We start from the raw sequence: 22716 nt of genomic DNA on the forward strand, positions 1-22716 counted from the left end.
CTGGGTTATTTGTTTTTTGGGTGTGGAGTTTGGTGAGCTCTTTATACTCTCTATATATACTATATACATATATATATATATGTATATAGTATATATACTATATATATATGTATATAGTATAAAGGGATACTAGCCCTTTGTCCGATATGTCATTTGCAAATATCTTTTCCCATTCCGTTGGTTGCCTTTTAGTTTTGTTGGTTGTTTCCTTTGCTGTGCAGAAGCTTTTTATCTTCATGAGGTCCCAGTAGTTCATTTTTGCTTTTAATTCCCTTGCCTTTGGGGATGTGTCAAGTAAGAAATTGCTACGGCTGAGGTCAGAGAGGTCTTTTCCTGCTTTCTCCTCTAGGGTTTTGATGGTTTCCTGTCTCACATTCAGGTCCTTTATCCATTTTGAGTTTATTTTTGTGAATGGTGTGAGAAAGTGGTCTAGTTTCAACCTTCTGCATGTTGCTGTCCAGTTCTCCCACCACCATTTGTTAAAGAGACTGTCTTTTTTCCATTGGATGTTCTTTCCTGCTTTGTCAAAGATTAGTTGGCCATACGTTTGTGGGTCTAGTTCTGGGGTTTCTATTCTATTCCATTGGTCTATGTGTCTGTTTTTGTGCCACAAAATTTTAATGTTTTTAAAACTGCGTTTTAAATAAAACTAACAGTCAGGCTCAAAGCCCAGGCCTGTACAGTATGACTGAAGTAATTAAGTAATTTCCAATGGTCTTCTTTATTTCTAGGGGGCCACGAAATCATACTGTATATATTGATTTTATTTAAATGTTTATTTACTTATTTTGGGGAGAGAGATAGAGCTCACGCACAAGTCGGGGAGGGGCCAGAGAGAGAGAGAGGGAGACACAGAATCTGAAGTAGGCTCCAGGCTCTGAGCCATCAGCACAGAGCCTGATGTGGGGCTCTAACTCACAAACCATGAGATCATGACTGGAGCTGAAGTCAGACGCTTAACTGACTGAGCCACACAGGTGCCCCCATATTCTATTTAGATGGGCAATGTGGCCATGGGAACAAGACCCAGCTTGAGAACCAGGAGACCTGGAGTCTAGTTCTAAGCTGTATGTCACTTAACACCTCTGAAGGGTGAGACAGCTGACACGCAACCAATCCTCACTGGGCGATGGCTCCAGCATGCAGGTTATATATGTCATTAAACACACATTATTAAAATGAGACAACTACCCTAAGAGACAAGTCTGATGCCCCATGTGTCAGAACTAATAAGTGGTAGGGATTCAAACCCAAATCTAACGCCATACAATACTGCCATCTATCAAACAGAAGCAATGAAGTCTACCTACCACACTCACTGCATAAAGTAAAAGTCAGCTTAGATAAATGTATGTAAAAGTTCCACAAAAAACATCTAGCTCCATTGAAATGCAAGACCCTAAAGTTCTCCACACAGCCTATTAACTCACTAGAAGGTTTTCTTTTTTTTATTTTTTTTTTAACGTTTATTCGTTTTTAAGAGACAGAGAGAGACAGAGCCCAATGCAGGACTTGAACCCACGAATCGTGAGCCCATGACCTGCGCCAAAGTGGGACGCTTAACTGACTGAGCCACCCAGGCGCCCCTAGAAGTTTAATAGCACCTGAAGATAAAGTTGTCTATGTTTTGCCTTCATAAGCTAACAAGTCAATAATAAATTAAGGACTGTTTTTAGTGAATAGGAAGGAAACATTTTAATTATCATAAGGTAGATTATGCAAGGCAAATGATTATCCATTAGATGTTTAAATAATCAACAGGGGAAAGGCTTACAACACATAGGAGACAAAAAGTGACGATCCATGATATTCATAAACAAATAGGAAAAACATAAACATAAGCAAAATATAAACATAAACAACCCCAAAGATAAATGAACACTTAAGAATACATTTAGGCATTTCACAGACGAGGTAGGACAAATGACTAGGAAACATACAAAAAGTCCAGCCTCATTGACAAGCATAGAAATGTAAGTCAAAAGAACATATGTTTTACCTGTCAATTCGGCAAAGACTTAGAAGATAAATAGAAGGCAGTATTGGAGAGGAGATGAGAAGAGGGATACCCTCAAACACTGCTGGTGGCAATTTGATGGTAACCATCCAAATACAATGTGCATCTACCCTTTGACCCACCAAGTCCTAGGAATTTATCCTACAGAAGTATTTGTACAAATGAACACTTAACGTCTGAAGAGTGATGTGTATTGTGCCTTTCTTTGTAATTGCAAGAAAAAATGTGGAAACAATATCCAACAATAAATTTTATGGTGGTACATCCAGTCGACCATTAGATTATTATTAACATGAAATGAACCTATGCTTGCTAACAGAGAAAGATAGCCATGCTAAAAAAAAAAAAAAAAAAAAAAAAAAGGCAGTTGCCAAATACTATACATATTGTGTAACTATAGCATTTAAAATAAAACAGAAATTGCCAATATATATGTATGTATATATATATATATATGTGTGTGTGTGTATATATACATATACATATACATATATATATACATATACATATACATATACATATACATATACACATATACATATACATATACATATATATATATACATATATATATATGTATATGTATATATATATATATGATTATCCTCTTCATACCCTCATGGTAGGACCGCACATCCCAAGCCCTGTGAAGTTAGCCATGCCATGTAATGCTTTGTGAATGAAATGTAAGTGCAGTCACTTCTGGGTAGAAGTCTTAAAAGGCAGTGTACAATTTGCACATTCCCTTCCCCTCAGTGACTCAATGAGGGAGGTATTGAGCTAGAAGCATGGGTCTCTGAATAACCAAAATGATGACAGCCCTGTCCCTTCCTTCCCACCAACTCTCCCTCCCTCCCTCCCAACCCACGTTGATCCCTGAGTATGAGCAAGAAATGAACTTTTGTTGTTATTAAGCCACTGATATTTTGTGGTTGCTTGTTACTACAGTACAATTTACTTGTCCTGACACACGAGGGAATAAGAAAAAAATCTGGAAAGATGCAAACCAAACTATAACCATGGCGTTGCCTCTTAAAGAGTTAGAAGGGGGATGGGGTGCGGAGTGGGGGGTTGGAGGTTTTATTTTATACACTTGGGAACTGTATACATTTCTATAAGTACATATTGCTCTAGAAAATTGAGCAAATATATTTGTAAATAATCTAAGATGTCCAGAACATTTACCATTGTTGCTTTTTCAGATTCCAATAAACCACAGTTCCACACAAAGAGAAATAAAACCTCCCTATGAGCATAAGGAACGAAACAGGAAAACTGTCCTTCATAAGAGTTCTAGGCAGATCGACAGAAGGACTTCTCAGAAAAGTAACATTCTACTGAATAGGGATGACAGGCACGGGAGAAATGCTGCCCTATTCTACCAGCTCCATTAAGGATGAGGTTTTATGATGACACAGAAGCAGATGGGGATAGAGAAAGGGTCGTCAGAACTGCCTGCTAGGACTTACAAAGGCATTTATAAAAATTACTAGATAATGGTTCAAACGCATCCAGGGAAACAAACATGCACACAAATGGCAGCCAAGGCAGCTGTTACAGCAAGGCACGACTTGACGTGACGTGAAAGGAGAGATGTTAGCCCATCTGGAATAGAGAAACATGGTTATTGTTCTCTCCAGCCAAAAAACAATCTGTGCGGAGGGATCTCAGGGACATAACTTGGCTGTAGTGGAGCAGCCACAAGGAAGGGAGGAGCTCAAAACTAATTAAAGGACAACAAGGTTATTTGCCTATTCACACCACCAAGTTTCTGTTATAAAATGTAATTAAGATGTCATGGAAATTCATTGGAGAGAAAGGCAAACAGTATTCCTAGTGTAAACACTGGCACTTTAAAGATTTTCTGATTTAATCCTCATAACAACCCTACCAAGTATTTTATGCTCATTCTTAGAGATGAGGAATCTTGGGCTCAGAGAGGTAAAGCAAGTTGTCCAGGGTCACAGAGCCAAGGTTCAAACCCCTGTCTGGCTATAGTCTTTCCAGAGTCCATGGGGAGGACTATAGGAATGACAGTAAAGAATAGGAATGATAGTAAAGGGTAAAGAGATCAGCCCAGAAAATCCACATCACTTCCACACAGCTAATGGGTATATTTACATACACGATCTCAGTTCTCCGTGTGAACTCAAAGAGCTAAAATAAGCTTCCTGTGGTGATGTATAATAATTAATACACCAAAGTATGAGGTAGGTGCCAGGTTCAGAATGGAAGCTTTAAATTTTTCAATTAAATTCACAAAACCCTAAAAGTATAACTGATTTAAACAGAACTTTAAGGGGCGCCTGGGTGGCTCAGTCGGTTGAGCGTCCGGCTTCGGCTCAGGTCATGGGCTCACTGTTCATGAGTTTGAGCCCCGCGTCGGGCTCTGTGCTGACAGCTCGGAGCCTGGAGCCTGCTTCGGATTCTGTGTCCCCCTCTCTCTCCGCCCCACCCCTGCTTGTGCTCTGTCTTTCTCTGTTTCAGAAATGAATAAACATAAAAAAAATTTTTTAACAGAACTTTAAGTCCATGTTATTTAAAAAATTTTTAACCTAAACTACATCACCTTGATGTTCATTTAAAATGTAACTGTTGGGGCACCTGCGTGGCTCAGTCGGTTAAGTGTCCAACTCTTGATTCGGCTCAGGTGATGATCTCATGGTTTGTAAGATCGGGCTCTGCACTGACCGCATGGAGCCTGCTTGGGATTCCTCTCTCTCTCTCTCTCTCAAAATGAATAAGTTAAAAAACAAAATATATATATTAAAAAATGTAACTGTCCCTTATCCCCCAAGAGCTTTGTAAGTTTTCACTATTTGCTGTATCCCAAGACCCCAAATATAGTCTGTCACAGAGCAGGTCTCAAAATATTTATAACATGATTCAAATAAGCTGATCATATATGTTCTGGTTAAGCTGTAACCTTATATATGCAGATTAAATTCTGTAATAGTTTTTTTTTTCTTTTTTTTTAAATAGATCAGGGGCACCTGGGTGGCTCAGTTGGTTAAGCATCCAACTTCGGCTCAGGTCATGATCTCGCTGTCCCTGAGTTCAAGCCCCGCATCAGGCTCTGTGCTGACAGCTCAGAGCCTGGAGCCTGCTTGAGATTCTTTGTCCCCCTCTCTTTCTGCCCCTCCCCCACTCAGACTCTGTCTCTCTCCATCTCTCAAAAATGAATAAACATTTAAAAAAAATTTTTTTAAGTAGATCAAATAACCCACATCTGCAATTGCTCAAAGGATGAAAAATATAAAATAACATTTACTCAATATTGACAAGTGTGTCAAACATTGGGTTAAGGCAATTTACATACATTCCCTTATTTAATGTCACAAAAATTCTGCACGGTAAGTATCACTTGCCCGTTGTGACAGTTCAAGAGATTGAGGCTCAGATTCTATATTTAGTACATGGTTGGTCACACAAGTCATTAGTAGCGAGGATTTTCACTTAACTGTCTGAATCCAAGGTCCATGCTAGCTAGCTCCAGGACACAACACTTCCCTTCTAGAGAAAAAGGCACTTAAAGAGCAGGCAGTTACTATTACAATATGTCCTTGTCAAAGAATAGATTTAAAAGAAAAAGAGAATTATTGGATTTTTGCATTCAACTTCTGCTGGCTCAAAACCAGAATCCAGAATGCTACCAAAACTGAGGCTATTTACAATAGAGAGTATGCTTACATAACCCGGGAAACAGTTCTGACAATTATTGACCACAAAAACCAAAATTTTAATTTGTATTAGCTATAGAACTTGAATGTGAGCCCCTGGAATTTGTTGTCTTTTAAAGGACTATTGAAGGTGTTAGTGTGGCTTCATGAAGCTATTACATATACCATGTTGTTCAAACAACAGTGGTAGTGAATTGTGATTTTTATGGAAGGACAAGTTCAACTGGCAAAGGGAAAATTCTGGTGGACTAGGCATTATAATGACATGTCTGTTGAAAGGAGAGCATTTGATGGAAAAGGATATAAACCGTTCTTAAATACCATGCTGTTTTTAAAAAATGGAACATAAATTGCAAGGACTATCATTTAAACAGGAAAGGGAGGTAAGATTAAACTATATAATTTTTCATTTTACACTGCACCTTCCAGAAGGAATGAGATACAGCAATTCATACAGCGGGATCACATCCATAGAGGAGCAAAGCAACTCAGCTAGTCAAATGGCACCCAAATAGCTTCTTCTCTGTGGGCAGCAGCAAGATAGGATTTGGAAGGTACAGGCACCAAATGTTCCCCCTGCCAGGTAGGATATATTTCAGTGTGTTTTATTTTAAGTCCTATTTGCAATAGCACTCTCCTGGTTCTGAGCAACTCCGCAGTCATTTGAGAGTTATGAGTCAGACAAATGGGAGCGTTAAGAAGTGGAGAATTATAAAACACATCGGCAAGTGTGCTTTGGAACAAGACAGACTACTATATGAACTCTGGCTCTCCCTCTTACTTACTGTGCCCGCCTCACTTTCTTCACTCAGTATCTGGGACTACCAATAATAGAATAACTACTAGTGGGGTGTATTTTAGCAAACGATTAGCAAAGAAGACAGTATAGGATTGTACACTGGCTATGAGCACAGGCCCTGGATGGCTTTGCCACTTGTTACCCGTGTGGCCTTGGGCTAGCCCTATATGAAACTCTCCCCGAGCCTCAGTTTCCTCATCTGTAATTTGGGAATGATAATAGGATCTACTTCGGAGGGTTGCTGTTAAGATTAAATAAAATAATCCATAGTAAATGTCTCATTTTTAATGAACATAAAGTGCATAGTATGATGCCTAGCATATAACAGATATTTAATAAACAGTAATTGATATTATACCTTATAAACAGGACAACATAATAAGTATACACATGCTGCAGAAAGGCTGGATAAGTTTCAGAAAATAACGCATGATTTGGAGTCTCTGAAACAAAGAACTCACACTGTAATAGATCTTGGGACAGGGGCTTATGCAAGGTGTTATCAACAAAGGTCTTTCCATCAAACCTCTGAGCGCCCTCGCGCACGTCACCTAGCTGGTGTCCATGGCACCACTGTGCACGTATACACAACCTGCAGCTCCAGGGAGCGCAGCTATTCTCCTTGGTGTCTTTTCCCTAGGGTTTCTTTAATGATGGTGTCAAAACTACAAAAGAATACACAAGAGGATGGGGAGAGAGCCTCACACAATTGAAAGAGGACCATACAATTCAATAAATATTTATTGAGCACTACTGTGAGCCAGGAAAAATCCCTCTCTTTCATGTGGGCAACTTCAATAGCGACTCCATAAACCTGATTTTGCTATTCTAAGATAAACTTTCGCCTTATCTATAAGTTAACAGGGCCAACATTTGTGAATTTTCCTTTGAGAGGCAAATTCAACATTGTGGACATGGTTGGATTAGACCCGACCAGAGTAGATACAACTGAAAACAGAATCACCAGAGAGTTGGCGTGGTTCACCTGGGGCTGAGAGAGTGGGCAAGAGGAGCTGAGTTTATATATGGCAAGATTCTGTGATCACATTCAGGCAGGAGCTCAAGCTTCCTGGCCTGGCCTCCGACGACCTCCATGATCTGGCTTCTTCATCTCTCCCACTTTTCCCACGTGCTCCCTAAGCATCGTGCACACAAAATCCCACCCTGCACACAAAATCTGATCCATCCTCCCTGCCTTGTGCCTATTCTGTATGGAATGGCCGTTACCCATTCAACTCCCAGACTGGACCCGCCATTGTGTGCATGTCTTTCTCTCAAGCCAGAAGCTGCTGGAGGGCAAGGAGGGAATCCCACTCACATCCGTATGTGTAACTCCAACCCAGGGACTGCAGATAGAGATCCAGTAGGAAACAGTGAGAAGAGCCCAGAATGAAGGCTGGTTTCAAACGGAATCTCTGTTTCAAATGCTAGCTTACTAGCCACTAGCAAATGCCACTTACTAGCCATATGACCTTGGATAAGTTAACCTCTGTATACTTCAATTTCCTCTTCTGTAAGATGGAGACAACGAGGCACTTAATTGGGTTGTTGGGAAAATCAAATCACTGTAGACACATAAAGCACTTGGAAGAGTGCTTGGCACAGGGTTAAGAGTTATGTAAGGCTTCATTATAGCTGTTGACGTTCGCTATCCTGGTTGTTAAATGTGTGTGTGATTAAAAAAAAAAAAAATGAAGGGGGAAGGGAGACTGTATCCTGTAGCCAAGCAAACGTTGAATTCACATGCTGGCTCAGTGCTGCCCTGCTAAATGGACTGTCCGGTGCCGCCCCTCACTGTGCACTCTCAAAGGAAACACTGAGCTTTCACCCTGGCTGGTGTTCATGACCTCATTTCTTACCTGGGCTCCCCGTCCACCCCAGCCAGTCGGGTACTCTCAAATCCTGCAGCAACAGCACTGCACGAAATACAAAGGACACCAAGCCTTGTGTCCCAGCCCTGGTCCTCAGACACCAATGCTGAGCATTACAGATGATCTTGTCCAACATCACTCCTGAAACATATGGGGAAACTGAGGCCTGGAGAGGTTGTGTCTGTCTACGCTTTGTTAGTGACTGCTTTTCATGCAGTCAACTTTATGGTAGGTACTAACAATACTAAAATCATAATTAAGGCTGGGAGGGACTTAAAGTTTACCTACTCCAGTACTTTTCAAACTCCACATTCTAGAGTGTCAAGACGAAATGTGAGCTCTGTGGCAAGTATTTCATTCATTCATCCGGTAAATATTTATGGAATACCTATGATGTACCACAAGTCAAACACCACTCCTGTCCTCAGCACCTCACAAACTCATAGGGAAGAGTGACATTAATAATCACACATCTAATAGGAAAGTCCTGTTGTGACTGAGTTTGTTTTAAAATATACCAGAAGGGGTACCTCCACTTATATGCCAATACACTTTCTGGGCGAGAGGAAGAAGGCGAGGTTGGGGCGGTGGGGGGGAGTTACAGGTAATGCCTGGCAACTGCCCACTCCATTGGGTTTACCAGCACCAGGGTCTCACGTAGACTAACATTACATGATGTCACCAGAGAGCCTGGGAACCACTGAACTAGCCCAACCCACCCCCATTGAAAGACAGGCAAACTAAGGGGCTTAAAGGGTTTAACTCACTGGTCAAACGAGCATAGTCGATAAATGGAAGAACCCTAAAATCTTGTAGTGGCTCACGCAGCCTTCAAAAAAACAAGTCCACATCCCACAGCGTGGCCTGTGGTCTGACCCCCGCTCCTTTCTCCAGCCTCAACTCACCAGCATCCTGCCGCCCACTCACCTCCAGCCATACTGAACTACATGCAAAGCCCCAAATGTGCCTCTGCTGTGCCCATACTATGCCCTCTACCAGAGATTCGAACTCAATGGCCCTAAATAACTCCTACTCCCTTTCAGCACTCAGAACTCAGCTCACATCTCTCTCCTCCAGGAAGCCCTTTGTGAGATGGCCCTCTTCTTCTCCCACAGCACTTACACCTTTACATAGGGACAGGGAGACACTCATCACACAGCGTATCCATCCATTCAACAAGTATTTATTGAACACCTTCTGTGTGCCAAGCACCTGAGGATATGGCAATAAATAAAACAAAGCCCCTGCCCTCATGGGGCTTACACTCTAATGAGGGAATAGGTAACAGAGTGTCAGGTAGAGTTTTGTGCTATTTGATAAAAGAAAGAAGAGCAACGGTTGGTGGAGGGACGGATCGTGGGGGAAGGCTTCTCTGAGGAGGAAGCATTTGCTCCGAGATGGAAAGTGACAATAAGACATGCAAATACCTGGGAAAAGAGCATTTCAGGAAGCAGCAGCAAAGACCTTCTAATCACTGCAATGATTTCTTTGTGTTTTTTCCCTACTGAACTGTAAGGTCCTTGAGGGCAAGGGTTACATCTTAAGCATCTTTGATTTCCAGAGTCAGCACCCACAGCAAACACCCGTGGACCGAGTACCTGAACCTGGCATGCATGCCTGCTGGTTTCTGAGTCCATCTGGTTCCATCTCACAAGATCTAGCCAGCTTCATGTCTCTCCCTCCCACAGTGCTAAGCCGAGCACAGCTCTCCTTGCCTGATTCTCAGCCTTGCCTGATTCTGTGGCCTGGTTTCAGTCCCTGGATTCTCTCTTTATTAGGACCATGGCACTGACAAGTTCTCCGATTTTATCTTGTTCTGGCCCAGACCTGGGACCCTGTCCAGAGCTGGGAGCCTCCCTCCAGGTTTCCTAGGCATGGAAGTCCTCCTCTGAATCCCAAGCCCCAAGCCTGGGGACCCTGACACCTGGAGTCAGACTTCCCCAATGGCTAACCCCTCCCTACCTGGACGTCTGCCCTGCCTGATTCTTGTCTTCCCTCCAAACCACACGTCTCCTTCCTGTTGGGACATCAACCCTCTGACCTCATCAATCCTTTCTGCGGCCATCTCTCCATATGTTCCAGCTTCATAAAACCATTCCTGAATGTCTGCCATAGCCAAAGCACAGAGCTAAGCACCTGAGTCTTTCACGTCACCTGCTGCAGATTCCTGTTACACCAGCAGACCATCTGGATCTAAGTCTCTAGACTTGACTGCCCTAATCACAATCCCAATTTTCCCGAAACCCTGTTTAAAAAGCCTTAGAAGCTGAAAATAAAGTCAAATGGCTTTATCCACTCAGCCAACTGCGACAGACACTCCTGGGTGTCTTTGGTGCTTCATTCCAGCCCCCACTAGGTCTAAAATGGGCTCAGGGAGGAATAACCCATTCCTTCATCCACCTTTTCAGCCACCGCTCATTGACACATGCTATAGCCACATGCCAAGCCCTAGAATATAAAATACGGTTCCTGCACTGATGATAATGGTGGTGATGGTGACAGTGATGGAGGAAGAGAGAGGAGACGATGCTAAGATTAGTTACCATTTATTGCACACTTGTGCTATGCTACAATAAGCAATGAGTCTTCTAATACTAACAAAACTATGAGACACTTATTAGCTTCGCTTTACAGAGAAGGAAATAGGCTTAAGAGGTGAAGCGACTTGCTCAAAGTCACACAGCTAAGTGGCAGGGTGTGGTGAGAACCTAAGTCTGTCTGCCTCCAAAGTACAAACTGTTCACCGCTATACAGTTAAGTGCTGAGCAAACAGAACTTAAATGAAGAAGTGAAAGAAAGAGTCCCGGGCCCCGAGGACTCAAAGCTGGTGGAGGAGACAGACACACAAATAGGCTAAGATCTACAATGCAGGGGAGTGCTGATAGGTAGAAACCAGAGCTGTAGGGGAGCCAGGGGAAGAAGCTGTGGCTAACTTGACCTGGAGCGGGCTGAAAGCCTTCTGGAGGAAGCGACTTTGGGGCTAGGCTTTGAAGGATGAGCACTTGGAGCCTGGCGCTCGGCAGGAGCTCAGCCCTCAGCCCTGGCCTGGGCCGCGCCGGGTCCTCCGAGGTCGAAATGTCCACCCTCCCGCCGTGCCCACGCGGCCGGGCCAGGCCTCACCTCCTTCCACTTGAGCTGGCGGATGCTGATCTTCAAGGCGTCCAGGGAGGTCCTGGCCTTGGAGCTGTCCACAGTGACGGGCCGCTGGGAGTGGTACTCGTCCGCCGCGCGGCCTGAGCTCCGTCGGCCGCCCCGGCCCTTGCTCCGAGGCTTCCCGTGCGGGCAGAGGCCCCGCGCCCGCGCCGCCTGCGGCTTGGCCAGGGGCAGCGTGGGCGGCGGCCGCGGGACGACGCGGACGTCCCCCTCCTCGGCCGCGCGGGGCTGCGCCGGGGCCGGGTCCTTGGGCTGCTCCTCTGGCGTCTTGCGTTCCGGCTCCCCGGCCGCGCCCGAGTCCACGCGGACCTGCTCCGCCGCCGCCAGCGCTTTGGTCACGGCCACCGCCTCCGCCTCCCACCGGGCCGCCAGCTCCCTCTCGGAGCTGCCCCGCTGCATGGCGCTCAGGGCCGGTGCCAGCGCCAGTGCCACCGCCGCCGCCGCCGCTCCGCCGCCCCGGCCCGCGACCAAACTGCCGCCGCTGCCGCCGCTGCCACGCGCTCCCCGCCCGAGCCCGTTGCCATGATCGCTCAGGCTTGGGTTGACAAGGGCAGTCGCCGCCTCGGGACGGGGCCCGGGAAGGGACAATCGCCGCTCGAGCTCCCGCGACCTCATAGGCGGCGGCGCCCACGTGATCGGGCCTGTCACAGAAACCGCGGCGGCCATCTTGGAAGAGGGCGGAAAGCCGCCTGAGCCCGGCCGGAGGGAGGGCGCTGGCTTTCCGACGGAGCACAACTTGGAGAAGCAGAAGGTGAGAAGAGGTGTGCTAAGGGGTTGGGCACTTGTGGGACTCCTGAGCCTGGGAGCTGCGGAAGACAGACGAGAATCTCAAACTAAGGGCCCACTTGCCCCTCCCGCCGACCCCGTACACAGTCGCTGGGATAACTCCCAGTCGGAAGGGGCAGGCAGAACCTCACCTGCTGGAGGGAACTGCACCATCGGGAATCATCTCTATCTGATGATGGACGGGACGAGTCCAGGCCCTGGGGGATTAGCTGTCCGCTTAACGAAACACCTGGGTGGCCCTGGGAGAGCCCCAGACTGAGAAGGGAAACACCTTTCCCTGTTCTCGGAGAGCGCCCTATGGGATGGAGAAGTCCTACTCATTCCCAGTCAACTGGAGGGCAATAACACTGATTTTCTTATTATGTCACTTTTCTTTTTATTGTGGTAAAATAAACGTAACATAAAATTTACCGTTTTTACCTTTTTAGGTGTGCAGTTCAATGGCATTGAGTGCGTTCACATTGTTGCGTGAGAACTATCACCAACAACCATTGCTGGAACTTTTTCATCTCAGACTGAAACTCTGTACTCATTTAAACCGTAACTCCCCGTTCTCCCTCCCCCCAGCTCCTGGCAACCAGCATTCTGCTTTTTTCTCTATGGATTTGACTGCTCTAGGGAACTCATTACGTATGAGTGGAATCATACAATATTTGTCCCTGTGTATCTTGCTTATTTCACTCAGCGTAATGCCTTCACGGTTCACCCGTGTTGTCGCATATCTCAGAATGTCATTTCTTTTTAGGACGGAATAATGTTTTTGCTGCCTGTATCTTCCACATTGTCTTTACCCATTCATCTGTAAATGGACATTTGGATTGCTTCCACCTGTCGGCTATTGAGAATAATGCTGCTATGAGCGCGGGTGCACAAATCCCTTTTCAAGTCCCTGCTTTCATTTCTTTTGGGTTGCAACATATCTTTAAAGCCAATGCAAGGAGAGGATTCTCCCTTCTCACCTTAGGGAGTCACATTTATTGTTTTTTGTTTGTTTGTTTTGTTTTTTAGGGAATGCAGTTGGGAAGGTGTAACAGCATCCCAGAATCCCAGACTAAAGACCGTATCATAACTACTCACAGGTGGCCGCTCTTCCTTACTCATCTGCCCAGTCTCTTGGTTGGTTGGTTGGTTGGTTTGGCCCAGAGATTCCCCACTTAAATAAACTGCCTTGAAATACACCAGCAATAAATTCAAGAGATCAAAACGTCATTTTAGCAGCAGAGGGCGCTCTCATCTCTTTCTCTGGAGGCCATCATAGCTTTATTTCAGTGTTGTAGTTATGTGACTGCTTGTGCCTGAGTTATCTGGGGTGCTTATTTAGAATGCAGGCTCCTGAACCCCAACCCCAGAGACTTTGATGCAGAACATTTGGGTGGGACTGGGAGTATGTATGTTAAGTTAGCTCCTCTGCTGATTCTAAGGCAGCCAGGGGCAAGCACCATTGATCTGGTCTATGTCAAGTCTTCTGGAGGTCCTTGGAGCTGTGTGTGGTGCCAAGGAGAATGCCTCACCACTCCCCAATCTCTCTCCACCAACCTACTCCCTCTACCAAATCCTGTCTCTCCTCCTGGCATCCCTGGTCTCATCCAGGGGTACCGCCTTTATTCAGTCATTCATGCATGAAAGTTGGAGAGACTTAACTTATTCCTCTCCCCGGCCTCCTAAAACCATTCCATCTCCAAGTCTTATACGTTTTACACTGAAATGTCTCTCTCATCTTTCCTCTTTTATCTATCGTTATTGTCATTGTCCCAATTCAGGCCTTTAGCCTGGACCATTGCACCAGCCTCCTCATGGGTCACCCTTCATCAGACCCCACTCAGATGTCTCCATCTTGGATAAGCTTTCTTCAGTGCCCACAAGCAAGAAATAGTTACTCTTTCCACTCTTCTACTGACATACATGATAACCCTCTACCCTGGTCTGTCTGTCACACTGTAGAGAAATCTTAGCCTCCTCCGTTAGTCTGGAAAGGAACATGTCTGGTCTGATTCATCTCTGTATGCCATTTGCAGGGGCTAGAACAAAGAGGTCCTCAGAAAGTAGTGTGAATGAATATTTTTTTATTTTATTTACTTTTGAGATGGGGGGGGTGTGGAAGAGAGAGGGAGGGAGAGAGAATCCCAGGCAGGCTCCATGAGATCATAACCTGAGCCGAAATCAAGAGTCAGATGCTTAACTGAGTGAGCCACCCAGGCGCCCTGGAATGCATAATTTAATAGTTGTTTTCCACTTCATTTGCCAAATCTGGAAAGGCCATTCTGTGCAGAGATACTCATGTGCATTTGGCTTTGAATCTCAAAGATCTTCTGCCTAAGGGACTTTGGACATGCCCTCCCTTCTGCCTAGAACACTGTCTAGAACTCTGCCTATCTCTCCTTCAAGATTTAGTGTAAATGATACATCTACAGAGATACCTCTGATTTCTCTATCTAAATCAGATCTCTTCAGATGAAAGAACAATACAGGAGAGAAAAACAAGAAGAATCACAAGGCAGTATACATTTGAGTGCCAAATAAGGCAAGGAGTGAAAAAATTGTTTAGGAGTTCAAGGAATGGAGAAGTTACTGTGAATTAGGAGGCTAGATAAGACTTCCTATAAGAGATGGAATATAAACTTTGAGTCTTCAAGATGGTGTAAGAATGAGATAGATAGAAAGTAGGTGGGGTGGGGAGCCTGGGTGGCTCAGTCAGTTAAGCATCCAACTCTTGATTTCAGCTCAGGTTGTGATCTCACTGTTGTGGGTTCGAGCCCCACACTTAGTCAGTTAGGCATCCAACTCGATTTTGGCTCACGTTATGATCTCATGGTTCATGAGTTTGAGCCTCATGTCAGGTTCTGCACTGCGTGGAGCCTGCTTGGATTCTGTCTCTCTCCCTCTCTCTCTGCTCGTCCCCCGCTCACATGAGCATGTACTCTCTCTCTCTTTCAAAATAAATAAACTGTTTTTAACAAATTAAAAAAAAAAAAAAAAAAGAAAGTAGGTAGGGTGGTCATTCCAGAGGCTGCGGGCAGGACTGCCATGAGCAGTCATGCAGGTGGCCCAGGAGGCCTCAAAGTTGGAGGAATCCAACTTGTACTCAAGTTGGAATCCAACTTGTACTCTGCCCACCAAGCTCCAGCCATTGAGGCTTTGTCCACTAGAAGGGAACACCTTCTCCAATTGGTTCAAAGGCTCCCAGGGCTAGTGGAGGTCCCGTACTGAGGGGACAGTGAGGAAAAGGCACTGTACAAGTAGACTTAAGAAGGGGATAATCATGTCTCTTTGGGGGGCAGGGAGCAGACCACACTGGTTGAAACACAAGCCTTAGAGGAAGGGAGAACAGACAATGAGGCCCATTTGAGCTCATTGTCAGGCCTTTGACCACCTTGGTAAACTTTGACTCCTCCAGAAACTGTGTTAGCGGAAAGTCCAACCCCAAATGGGACTCCTCAAAGAGAAGCTTCAGTTACAGCTGCTGAGGAGCAAACAGCAGGTTAGAATTAGAGACTAGGATGACTTCTAGAAAATATAAAAATGTGTTAAAAAATAGATTCCCTCCCACCCCCCCCCATAGTTCTCTCCTTTTCCTTCACAGCACTCACCACGCTTACCGTGGGGATCTTGCTTGTTTGTTTATTTGACGTGGTCTGTCTTGCTGGCCAGAGTCCAAGTGCCTGAAGTGTAAGGTGCTCACTGTTCTTGTTGACCACTATCTCCCAATGCCTAGTTCAGTGCCTGGCAGAGCTATTTCTTGAATGAATGAATGAATGAATGAATGAACGAACGAATAAGTGAGTGAATGAATGAATGAAAAAGTAAACCCAGATATTCGATAATAAGGAAATCGTTAAGCAAACCATGGCAAGTGCTGTCAATGACAGCTTTAGCCGCTTAGGAAAATGTTGGTGATGTAACACTAAGCAAACTGGTGCAAGCATTGCAATTAGAATGCTGAAAACCCCTTCTGCGTACACAGGGCCTGGAAGAATACGGAGACAAATGAGGACAGCTGTGGTGCGGGAGGCACGAGATCTTGGTTGAAATTTGCCTCTCCATTTGGACCAACTATATCAGCCTTGGGGTCTTCATATCCTTAGACCCAGAAGTCCATCCCACTTCCAGAGGTTTCCACTGTGAATCAGAAAGGCAGACTAAGCTTTCCATGGTGATATGTTACCAGGAAAAACCCTCTCTGCCCCCGGCACTGTGCTGCGTATTTTATATATGCCTTGCCATCTACATACAGCAGCCCTGGGATAGGTCCCATCAGAAATCCCATTTTACAGATCAAGAAAGAAATTGTTACGCAGAGAAGGCACTTGCCCACGTCACGCAGCTAGTAAGGGGTTCTAGCTCAGCATGGTCTGACACTGGCACCCAGCTCCCAACACCCACGCTAACTCCCACACCAGGACTTTGTGCACAAAAATACTCAACATATGGAAAGGAAGGAAAAAAAAATAGAGAAACCAAAAACCAAACCCTTAACTATAGAGAACAAGCAGATGGTTACCAGAGGGGTAGTGGGTGGGGGGTGGAGGAAAGAGGTGAAAGGGATTAAAAAGTACAATGATGATGCGCACTGAGTCATGTAGAGAATTATTGAATCGCTATATTATACACCTGGAACTAATATAATGCTGTATGTTCATGCTACTGGAATTAAAATTTTTAAAAAATTAATAAAAGCTAAAAAAAATACTCAACAAATGTTTACACATAACTGAACCCATATGTATGTCTATGTATTTGTATATAAATATATATACATGCTAATCCTCAGCCATGTGAAAATTGTATGCAGAGAAAAACACGAAGCAAATATGCCAATATAGTAATAGTGTTTATCCTGGGTGGCGGAATTAGGAGGACTTCGTTTCTTCTTTATTTTTTTCTATATTTTCCAAATTTTCTGCAATGAACATGCATTGTTCTGATAACTGGAAAACATATAATTTTTAAATAAAATAAACATTCTTTGATTGTTCTATCACTTTTGCAGCAAGTCCATTTCTGGGGAGACGGGAAGGAACAGTTCAAGGGAGAGGGATGTAGGCAGCTTGTCCTCCAGCTGTTAGTTTCTGTCCTGTTAGTATCAAAGACCACCGCCAGGGGGCACCTGAGGCCTGGTTTTTGCAGAGGCTGAAGAGGGATGAGGTACAGGAAAGGCCCACAGCAAGGAGCTTCTGAGTAAAACTGAAGAGTTCCTGCCTGACTCTATTTGCAGACACACTTTTGCACCACTTGGCTTTTGCAAGTGTTGCTGTCTCTGCCTGGTGCACCCCCTCCATACCCACTGACCCCTTGTATGGTCAGCGAGCTGTTTGTCCTTAAGCCTCAGATACCAAATCTCCTCTCCTTTTAGAAACACGGTGATAGGGCACCCAGGAGCACCAGGGTTCACTGGAACAGGGAGTGATCAATCTCAATGAATGAGCAGGGGCACCTGGGTGGCTCAGTTGATTGAGCGTCTGACATCAGCTCAGGTCATGATCTCACAGTTCTGAGTTCAAACCCTGCATTGGGCTCTGTGCTGACAGCTCAGAGCCAGGAGTCTGCTTTGGATTCTGTGTCTCCCTGTCTCTCTCTCTGCCCTTCCCCCGCTTGTGCACACGCTCTCTCTCTCTCGCTCTCTCTCAAAAATAAGTAAACCTTAATTTAAAAAAAAAAATGAAGGAGCAGAAGGCTTCATGTGCAGTTTGGGGTTAACTATTTCTCAAATAGGTGGTTTCTTCTTGAATAACAATACTAGCCATTGTTCACTGTGCACACATGTATGAGCAGGGACATCAGTCTTCTCCTGCTCTTGGACTAGGACTTATACCTTCAGCTCTCTTGGGGCTCCAGTTTGCCAACTGTAGCTCTTAGGACTTGTCAGCCTCCATAATCACGTGAGCCAGTTCCTTAAAATCTATTGGTTCTTTTTCTCTGCATGTAAACAGTAATATGTATACAGAAAGTTCTATGGATTTTCATGAACTGACCACACGCATGTAGCAACAACCAAATCAAGAATCAGAACATCCCCAGCACCCTGGAATCTCCCTTATGTTTCCTTCAGTCATCCTCCCCCAACCCCAGGGGAGCCACTTTCCTGACCTCTAATGAGATAGATCAATTTGTTTAAAATAATAACAAATTTTAACTGACTTCAAGTTTTTAATGAATCCAAGCCATACATGCACTTGGTGCAGAGAGGATCGGAATGGGGAATTGTCTTCAAATACAAGGGACAGTGGGGTCCACAGTGGGCAAAGTCCACAGAGACTGGGGCTCTGCTTCATGGCAGGGCCTCGAAAACTTCACGTGATGTCTATCAGATGAGCATGTCTTCCCCCCCACCCCGCCCCCCGACCACCTCATGTCCAATGCTGTGAGCAGGAGTGGGGTGGGGGTGGGGGTCCTGGAGGACAAGAGGAGGGAGCCTGGCAGAGAGCATAGCTGGAGGAAAGGCCCCCGAGTGGTGACCTCAGAATGCAGGGGAGGGATGGGGTGCTGATGGGTGTGGTAAACACATGGGGAGGTTGGCAGATCAGTGTTAAAACAAGCTTCTTCCCATAATCATGGGGATCCCTGGGAGGCTTTTAAGCAGAGGAAGGACACAGTCAGATTTGTGTTTCAGAATGAACACTCTGAGCAGTGAGAAGTAGAAGTAACTAGCATAGACTGAGCTAGACACTGCTCTAAGCCCTTGACATGGCTTGTCTATTTCGTGCTCACAGCAACCTAGTAAGCAGATAGCGTTGGTATCCCCCATTTACATAGCGATCAGCCCAAGAAGAGCGAGCTAGTGCCTGACCTCATACAGCTGGAAGGGGCAGAGCCAACTGTGGCCCAGAGCCTGACCCTTAACCTCACTTAGAAGACAGGTGGTCGGCAGGACCGGAAGTAGAGAGACCAGTGAGGTGTCTGTTGCAGTTAAGCAGCCAAGGTGACAAGATGGGGGTGGGGGGTGGTCCGTGGGAAGAGAGCAAGGCGTGAGGGGACTGGGGATCTTCCTGCTGTTCATACCACCGCAGGATCCCTTTCCCTGGGCCCCAAACGCTGGGCCTGGGATCCCTCTCACCAGCTTGATTCTGGGGGTCCTGGAGACCCCTAGCCACCTCCTCCTTAACCATCCCCAAAGACTCATCCTTTTTATGTTTTCAGTCATCCAAGGAAGACGCTGGGGAGAGGGCAGGGAGTCTGGGGTCTCACAACCCGGGTCTCTGCACTGAGGATCCTGACCCTCTGTGGGAGGATCTCCAGAAGCCCTGGGGTTCCTGCCTCCTTCTAGTTATCCTCCCAAGGATGCACGGGGCTGATCCCAGCTGTCTCCAGCCTCTTCCCCTTCTAGGCCTCTTTCTCCAAGCATCCCTCTCCTCTGCCTTCCATCCCAAGGCCAGCGTCCCCTCACTTCAGGTGGGGGAGTGGCCACTAGGAGACCTCTAGAATAGCAGCACCCTCCCTTCCTTGTCCTGGGAAACCTCCTAGAAAAGCCTGAGGTAAGGCAGGTGCCAGGAGGGTAGCCGCCCCTGGTGGACAAGGGGAGGGGGAGAAAATGGCTCCAGGGAGAAAATTAAAGGCAGAAGGAGGCCTGATCTTGTCTGCCCCAAGAAAAAGGGAAGGAGGGGCACCTGGATGGCTCAGTCGGTTGGGCGTCCTACTTCGGCTCAGGTCATGATCTCACAGTCCGTGAGTTTGAGCCCCACGTCGGGCTCTGTGCTGACAGCTCAGAGCCTGGAGCCTGCTTCGGATTCTGTGTCTCCCTCTCTCTCTGCTCCTCCCCTGCTCATGTTCTGTCTCTCCCTCTGTCTCAAAAATAAATAAAAACATTAAAAAAAATTTTTAAAGAAAAAGGGAAGGAGGGAGGGGACAGAGGGAGGCAGGAAGGAAACTAAAATTTGCTCAGCACTTCCAATATTGGGACAAACCTTCATGTAAAGGTGATAATGTTCTATAGTCTAGAGCAAGGGTCAGCAAACTTCTACTGCAAAGGGCCATATGGTAAATAGTCTAGGCTTTGCAGGCCTCCATCGCTACTCTGCCCTTCTAAGGAGAAGACTGCCCTAGACAATATGTAAATGAGAAGGCTAGCATGACTGTGCTCCAATAAAACTTTATTCACAAAAACAGGCAGAAAAGATGCTCAACAGTATTTGCCATCAGGGAAATGCAAACCAAAGTCACAATTAGATACTATTTAAGACCCACTAGGATGGCTATAATAAAAAAGACAAGTAAATGTTAGTGAGGATGTGGAGAAGCTAGGAGCCTCATGTATACATGGTCTCATATATATGTGGCCTCATATATACATGGTCCAATATAAACCGGTGTGTCTGCTTTGGAAAACAGTACGGCAGGTCCTCAAATGGTGACAAACACAGAGGTACCATGTGACCCAGCAATTCCACTTCCAGGTACATTCCTGAGAGAATTGAAAGCACATGTCCACATGAAAACATGTACACGACTATGCACAGCAGCAGAATAGTCCTATGCAGAATAGTCCCCGATGGAAACAGCCCAAGCATCCCCCAACCAATAAATGGATAAATAAAATGTGGTATCTTCCATTCAATGGAATGCCATTTGGCAATTAAAAAAAAAAAGAGTGGAGAAATAAATAACACAAGAAATTTCTCAGTGTATAATGACATGACTCTCCAGGAATTACTGAGAGCGTGCTTTGCCAAAATGAGGGGGTAAAGCAAAACAGAGGAAGACATGAGATTCACAGAGATTTGTAGCAAACAGAAAAATTTTAAAGGAAGTTCAGATCCATGAACCTTGAAAACATTATGCTAAGTGAGAGAGAGAAGCCAGATGCATGCTGTATGTCCTCATTCACACAAAATGTCCAGAACAGACAAATCTACAAAGAGAAATCATGGCATCTGAGGGCTGGGAAATTTGGGACGCATGGCGACTGGGGGCCAAAAGATACAGGGTTTTTTTTTTTCTGGTTTGTTTGTTTGTTTGTTTGTTTGTTTTAGGATGATGGAAATGGGCAGTGGTGATGAATACACACATCTGAATGAAATAAAAATCAGTGAATTATACACTTTAAAAAATATGAATTGTGTGGTATATGTCATATTGCAATAAAACTTAAAAAAAAAAATAGTGAGCCAGATTCTTCCCACCAGCCATAGTTTGCTGACTTCTGATGTAAAACAGAGTGGTCAGACTGGGATGGAATTTTCGCTCTTTTTTGTGACCTCAGGCACATTTTCTACCTTGCCTGTCCTCTGCTGTCCTCATCTGGAAAGTGGATCAATAATAGTGCCTATATCAGAATGTTGTTGTAGAAATTAAGCGAGGTGAAATCTGTAAGGTGTCTACACACAAGTGATCTATCAATGCTGAGGATTATTCTGGTTCCCATTTAGAAGTAGAGACCAAGCCTGAGACAGAAGGAGGCTCTTATCCAATGTCACACGGTGAGTAAGTAAGAGTTCAAGTTTCAGTGTGTCCAGTGCTGAGTCTGTGATCTTTCCATTCGATGGTTCGCTCACACTGTCTCCTGCTGGTGAGTCTAAGCTCACTGGGGTCCCTGGCCTGGCCCTGTGCCCTCTGGCCTTCCGTTTGCCCTATGCCAAGTAGGGAGGTTGGCCCGGATGCTCCCGAAGAACTTCAAAGAGCTGAACGTATGACCTCTATTTCTGACTCCAGTCCTGCCAGGATGGCCAAGGCTGGGCCCAGAGAGCCAGGCAGTGCCCAGGAGCCCCGCCCTCACTCTGCGCCCTGCTTCTGCCCTGTCACGTTCTGCCCCGCCATAGCCCACCCTCCCTTCTATGACACTTTACAGACTGGTAAAGATAGCATGGAGATGCTGGGTCTCGATGTCCTGGTTCCGCACACCATGCATCTCTGCACAGCCAGCATTAAGCCCAGAGACTGGATTTCCCACTGCCCGTGCTGGACTGTCATGCCAACCCCCAGAAGTGGGGACACATGATATTCTAGCTGCAGGTGACAGATTCTAACAGCCAGGGGAAATAAGCTGGAAGTAATGCTAAGGGCAAAGCGACACCGCCCTGAATTCCCCGAGGGCCCTGTGGAGGCAGAGAATAAACACCAAACTTCAAACGAGTTTTCCTAAAAGGTCAAGGGAAATTGAAAGTCACACACTCTTCCACAAGCAGGTTTCTCTCTTGGAGAGCTATCAGGGTTTAAAAATATTTTGAAAGCAGTCATCTGAATGCAATCAAGAGAGATGCCTCACCCAGGTCAAGAAGTGGGGGCTGCTGGAGTTTCTCGGTGGAGTTCTCCTAGGGAAAAAAACCAACACTACTGAGAGTTCAAGTGTAGCCCAACTTTGGAAAGCAGTGTTAGAGAAAGTTGAGGGGAGGGAGGGATGAAAGGGGGGGAGAGAGGGAATAAGAGAGAAAAGAAAGAAGGGATGGAGGAAAGGAAAGGAGAGGAGAGGAGAGGAGAGGG

The 22716-nt window shown here is 45.5% G+C and overlaps 1 protein-coding gene and 1 long non-coding RNA gene across 3 annotated transcripts in view; one reads left to right on the top strand and one right to left on the bottom strand.

The window, feature by feature from the left end:
• The window catches only part of TTLL11 (tubulin tyrosine ligase like 11), a 236875-nt gene extending 224787 nt beyond the window's left edge, over nt 1–12088 (bottom strand). Inside the window, 1 exon segment of the mRNA XM_049637428.1 lies at nt 11488–12088. Coding sequence (XP_049493385.1) covers nt 11488–11919 — 432 coding nt within the window. The 5' untranslated portion in view covers nt 11920–12088.
• Nucleotides 12066–17930, top strand: LOC125927333 (uncharacterized). Of its 2 annotated transcripts, XR_007459302.1 has the most exons (4): nt 12066–12271; nt 12735–12846; nt 13315–13385; nt 16268–17930. It is a non-coding gene; the product is annotated as an uncharacterized LOC125927333 (long non-coding RNA). The 2 variants fall into 2 exon arrangements; XR_007459301.1 differs by lacking the exon at nt 16268–17930 and having other exon boundaries at nt 13315–15384.
• Nucleotides 17931–22716: the final 4786 nt, after the last annotated feature.

The sequence above is a fragment of the Panthera uncia genome, chromosome D4 (genome assembly GCF_023721935.1).
Source record: "Panthera uncia isolate 11264 chromosome D4, Puncia_PCG_1.0, whole genome shotgun sequence".
Lineage (NCBI taxonomy): Eukaryota > Metazoa > Chordata > Mammalia > Carnivora > Felidae > Panthera > Panthera uncia.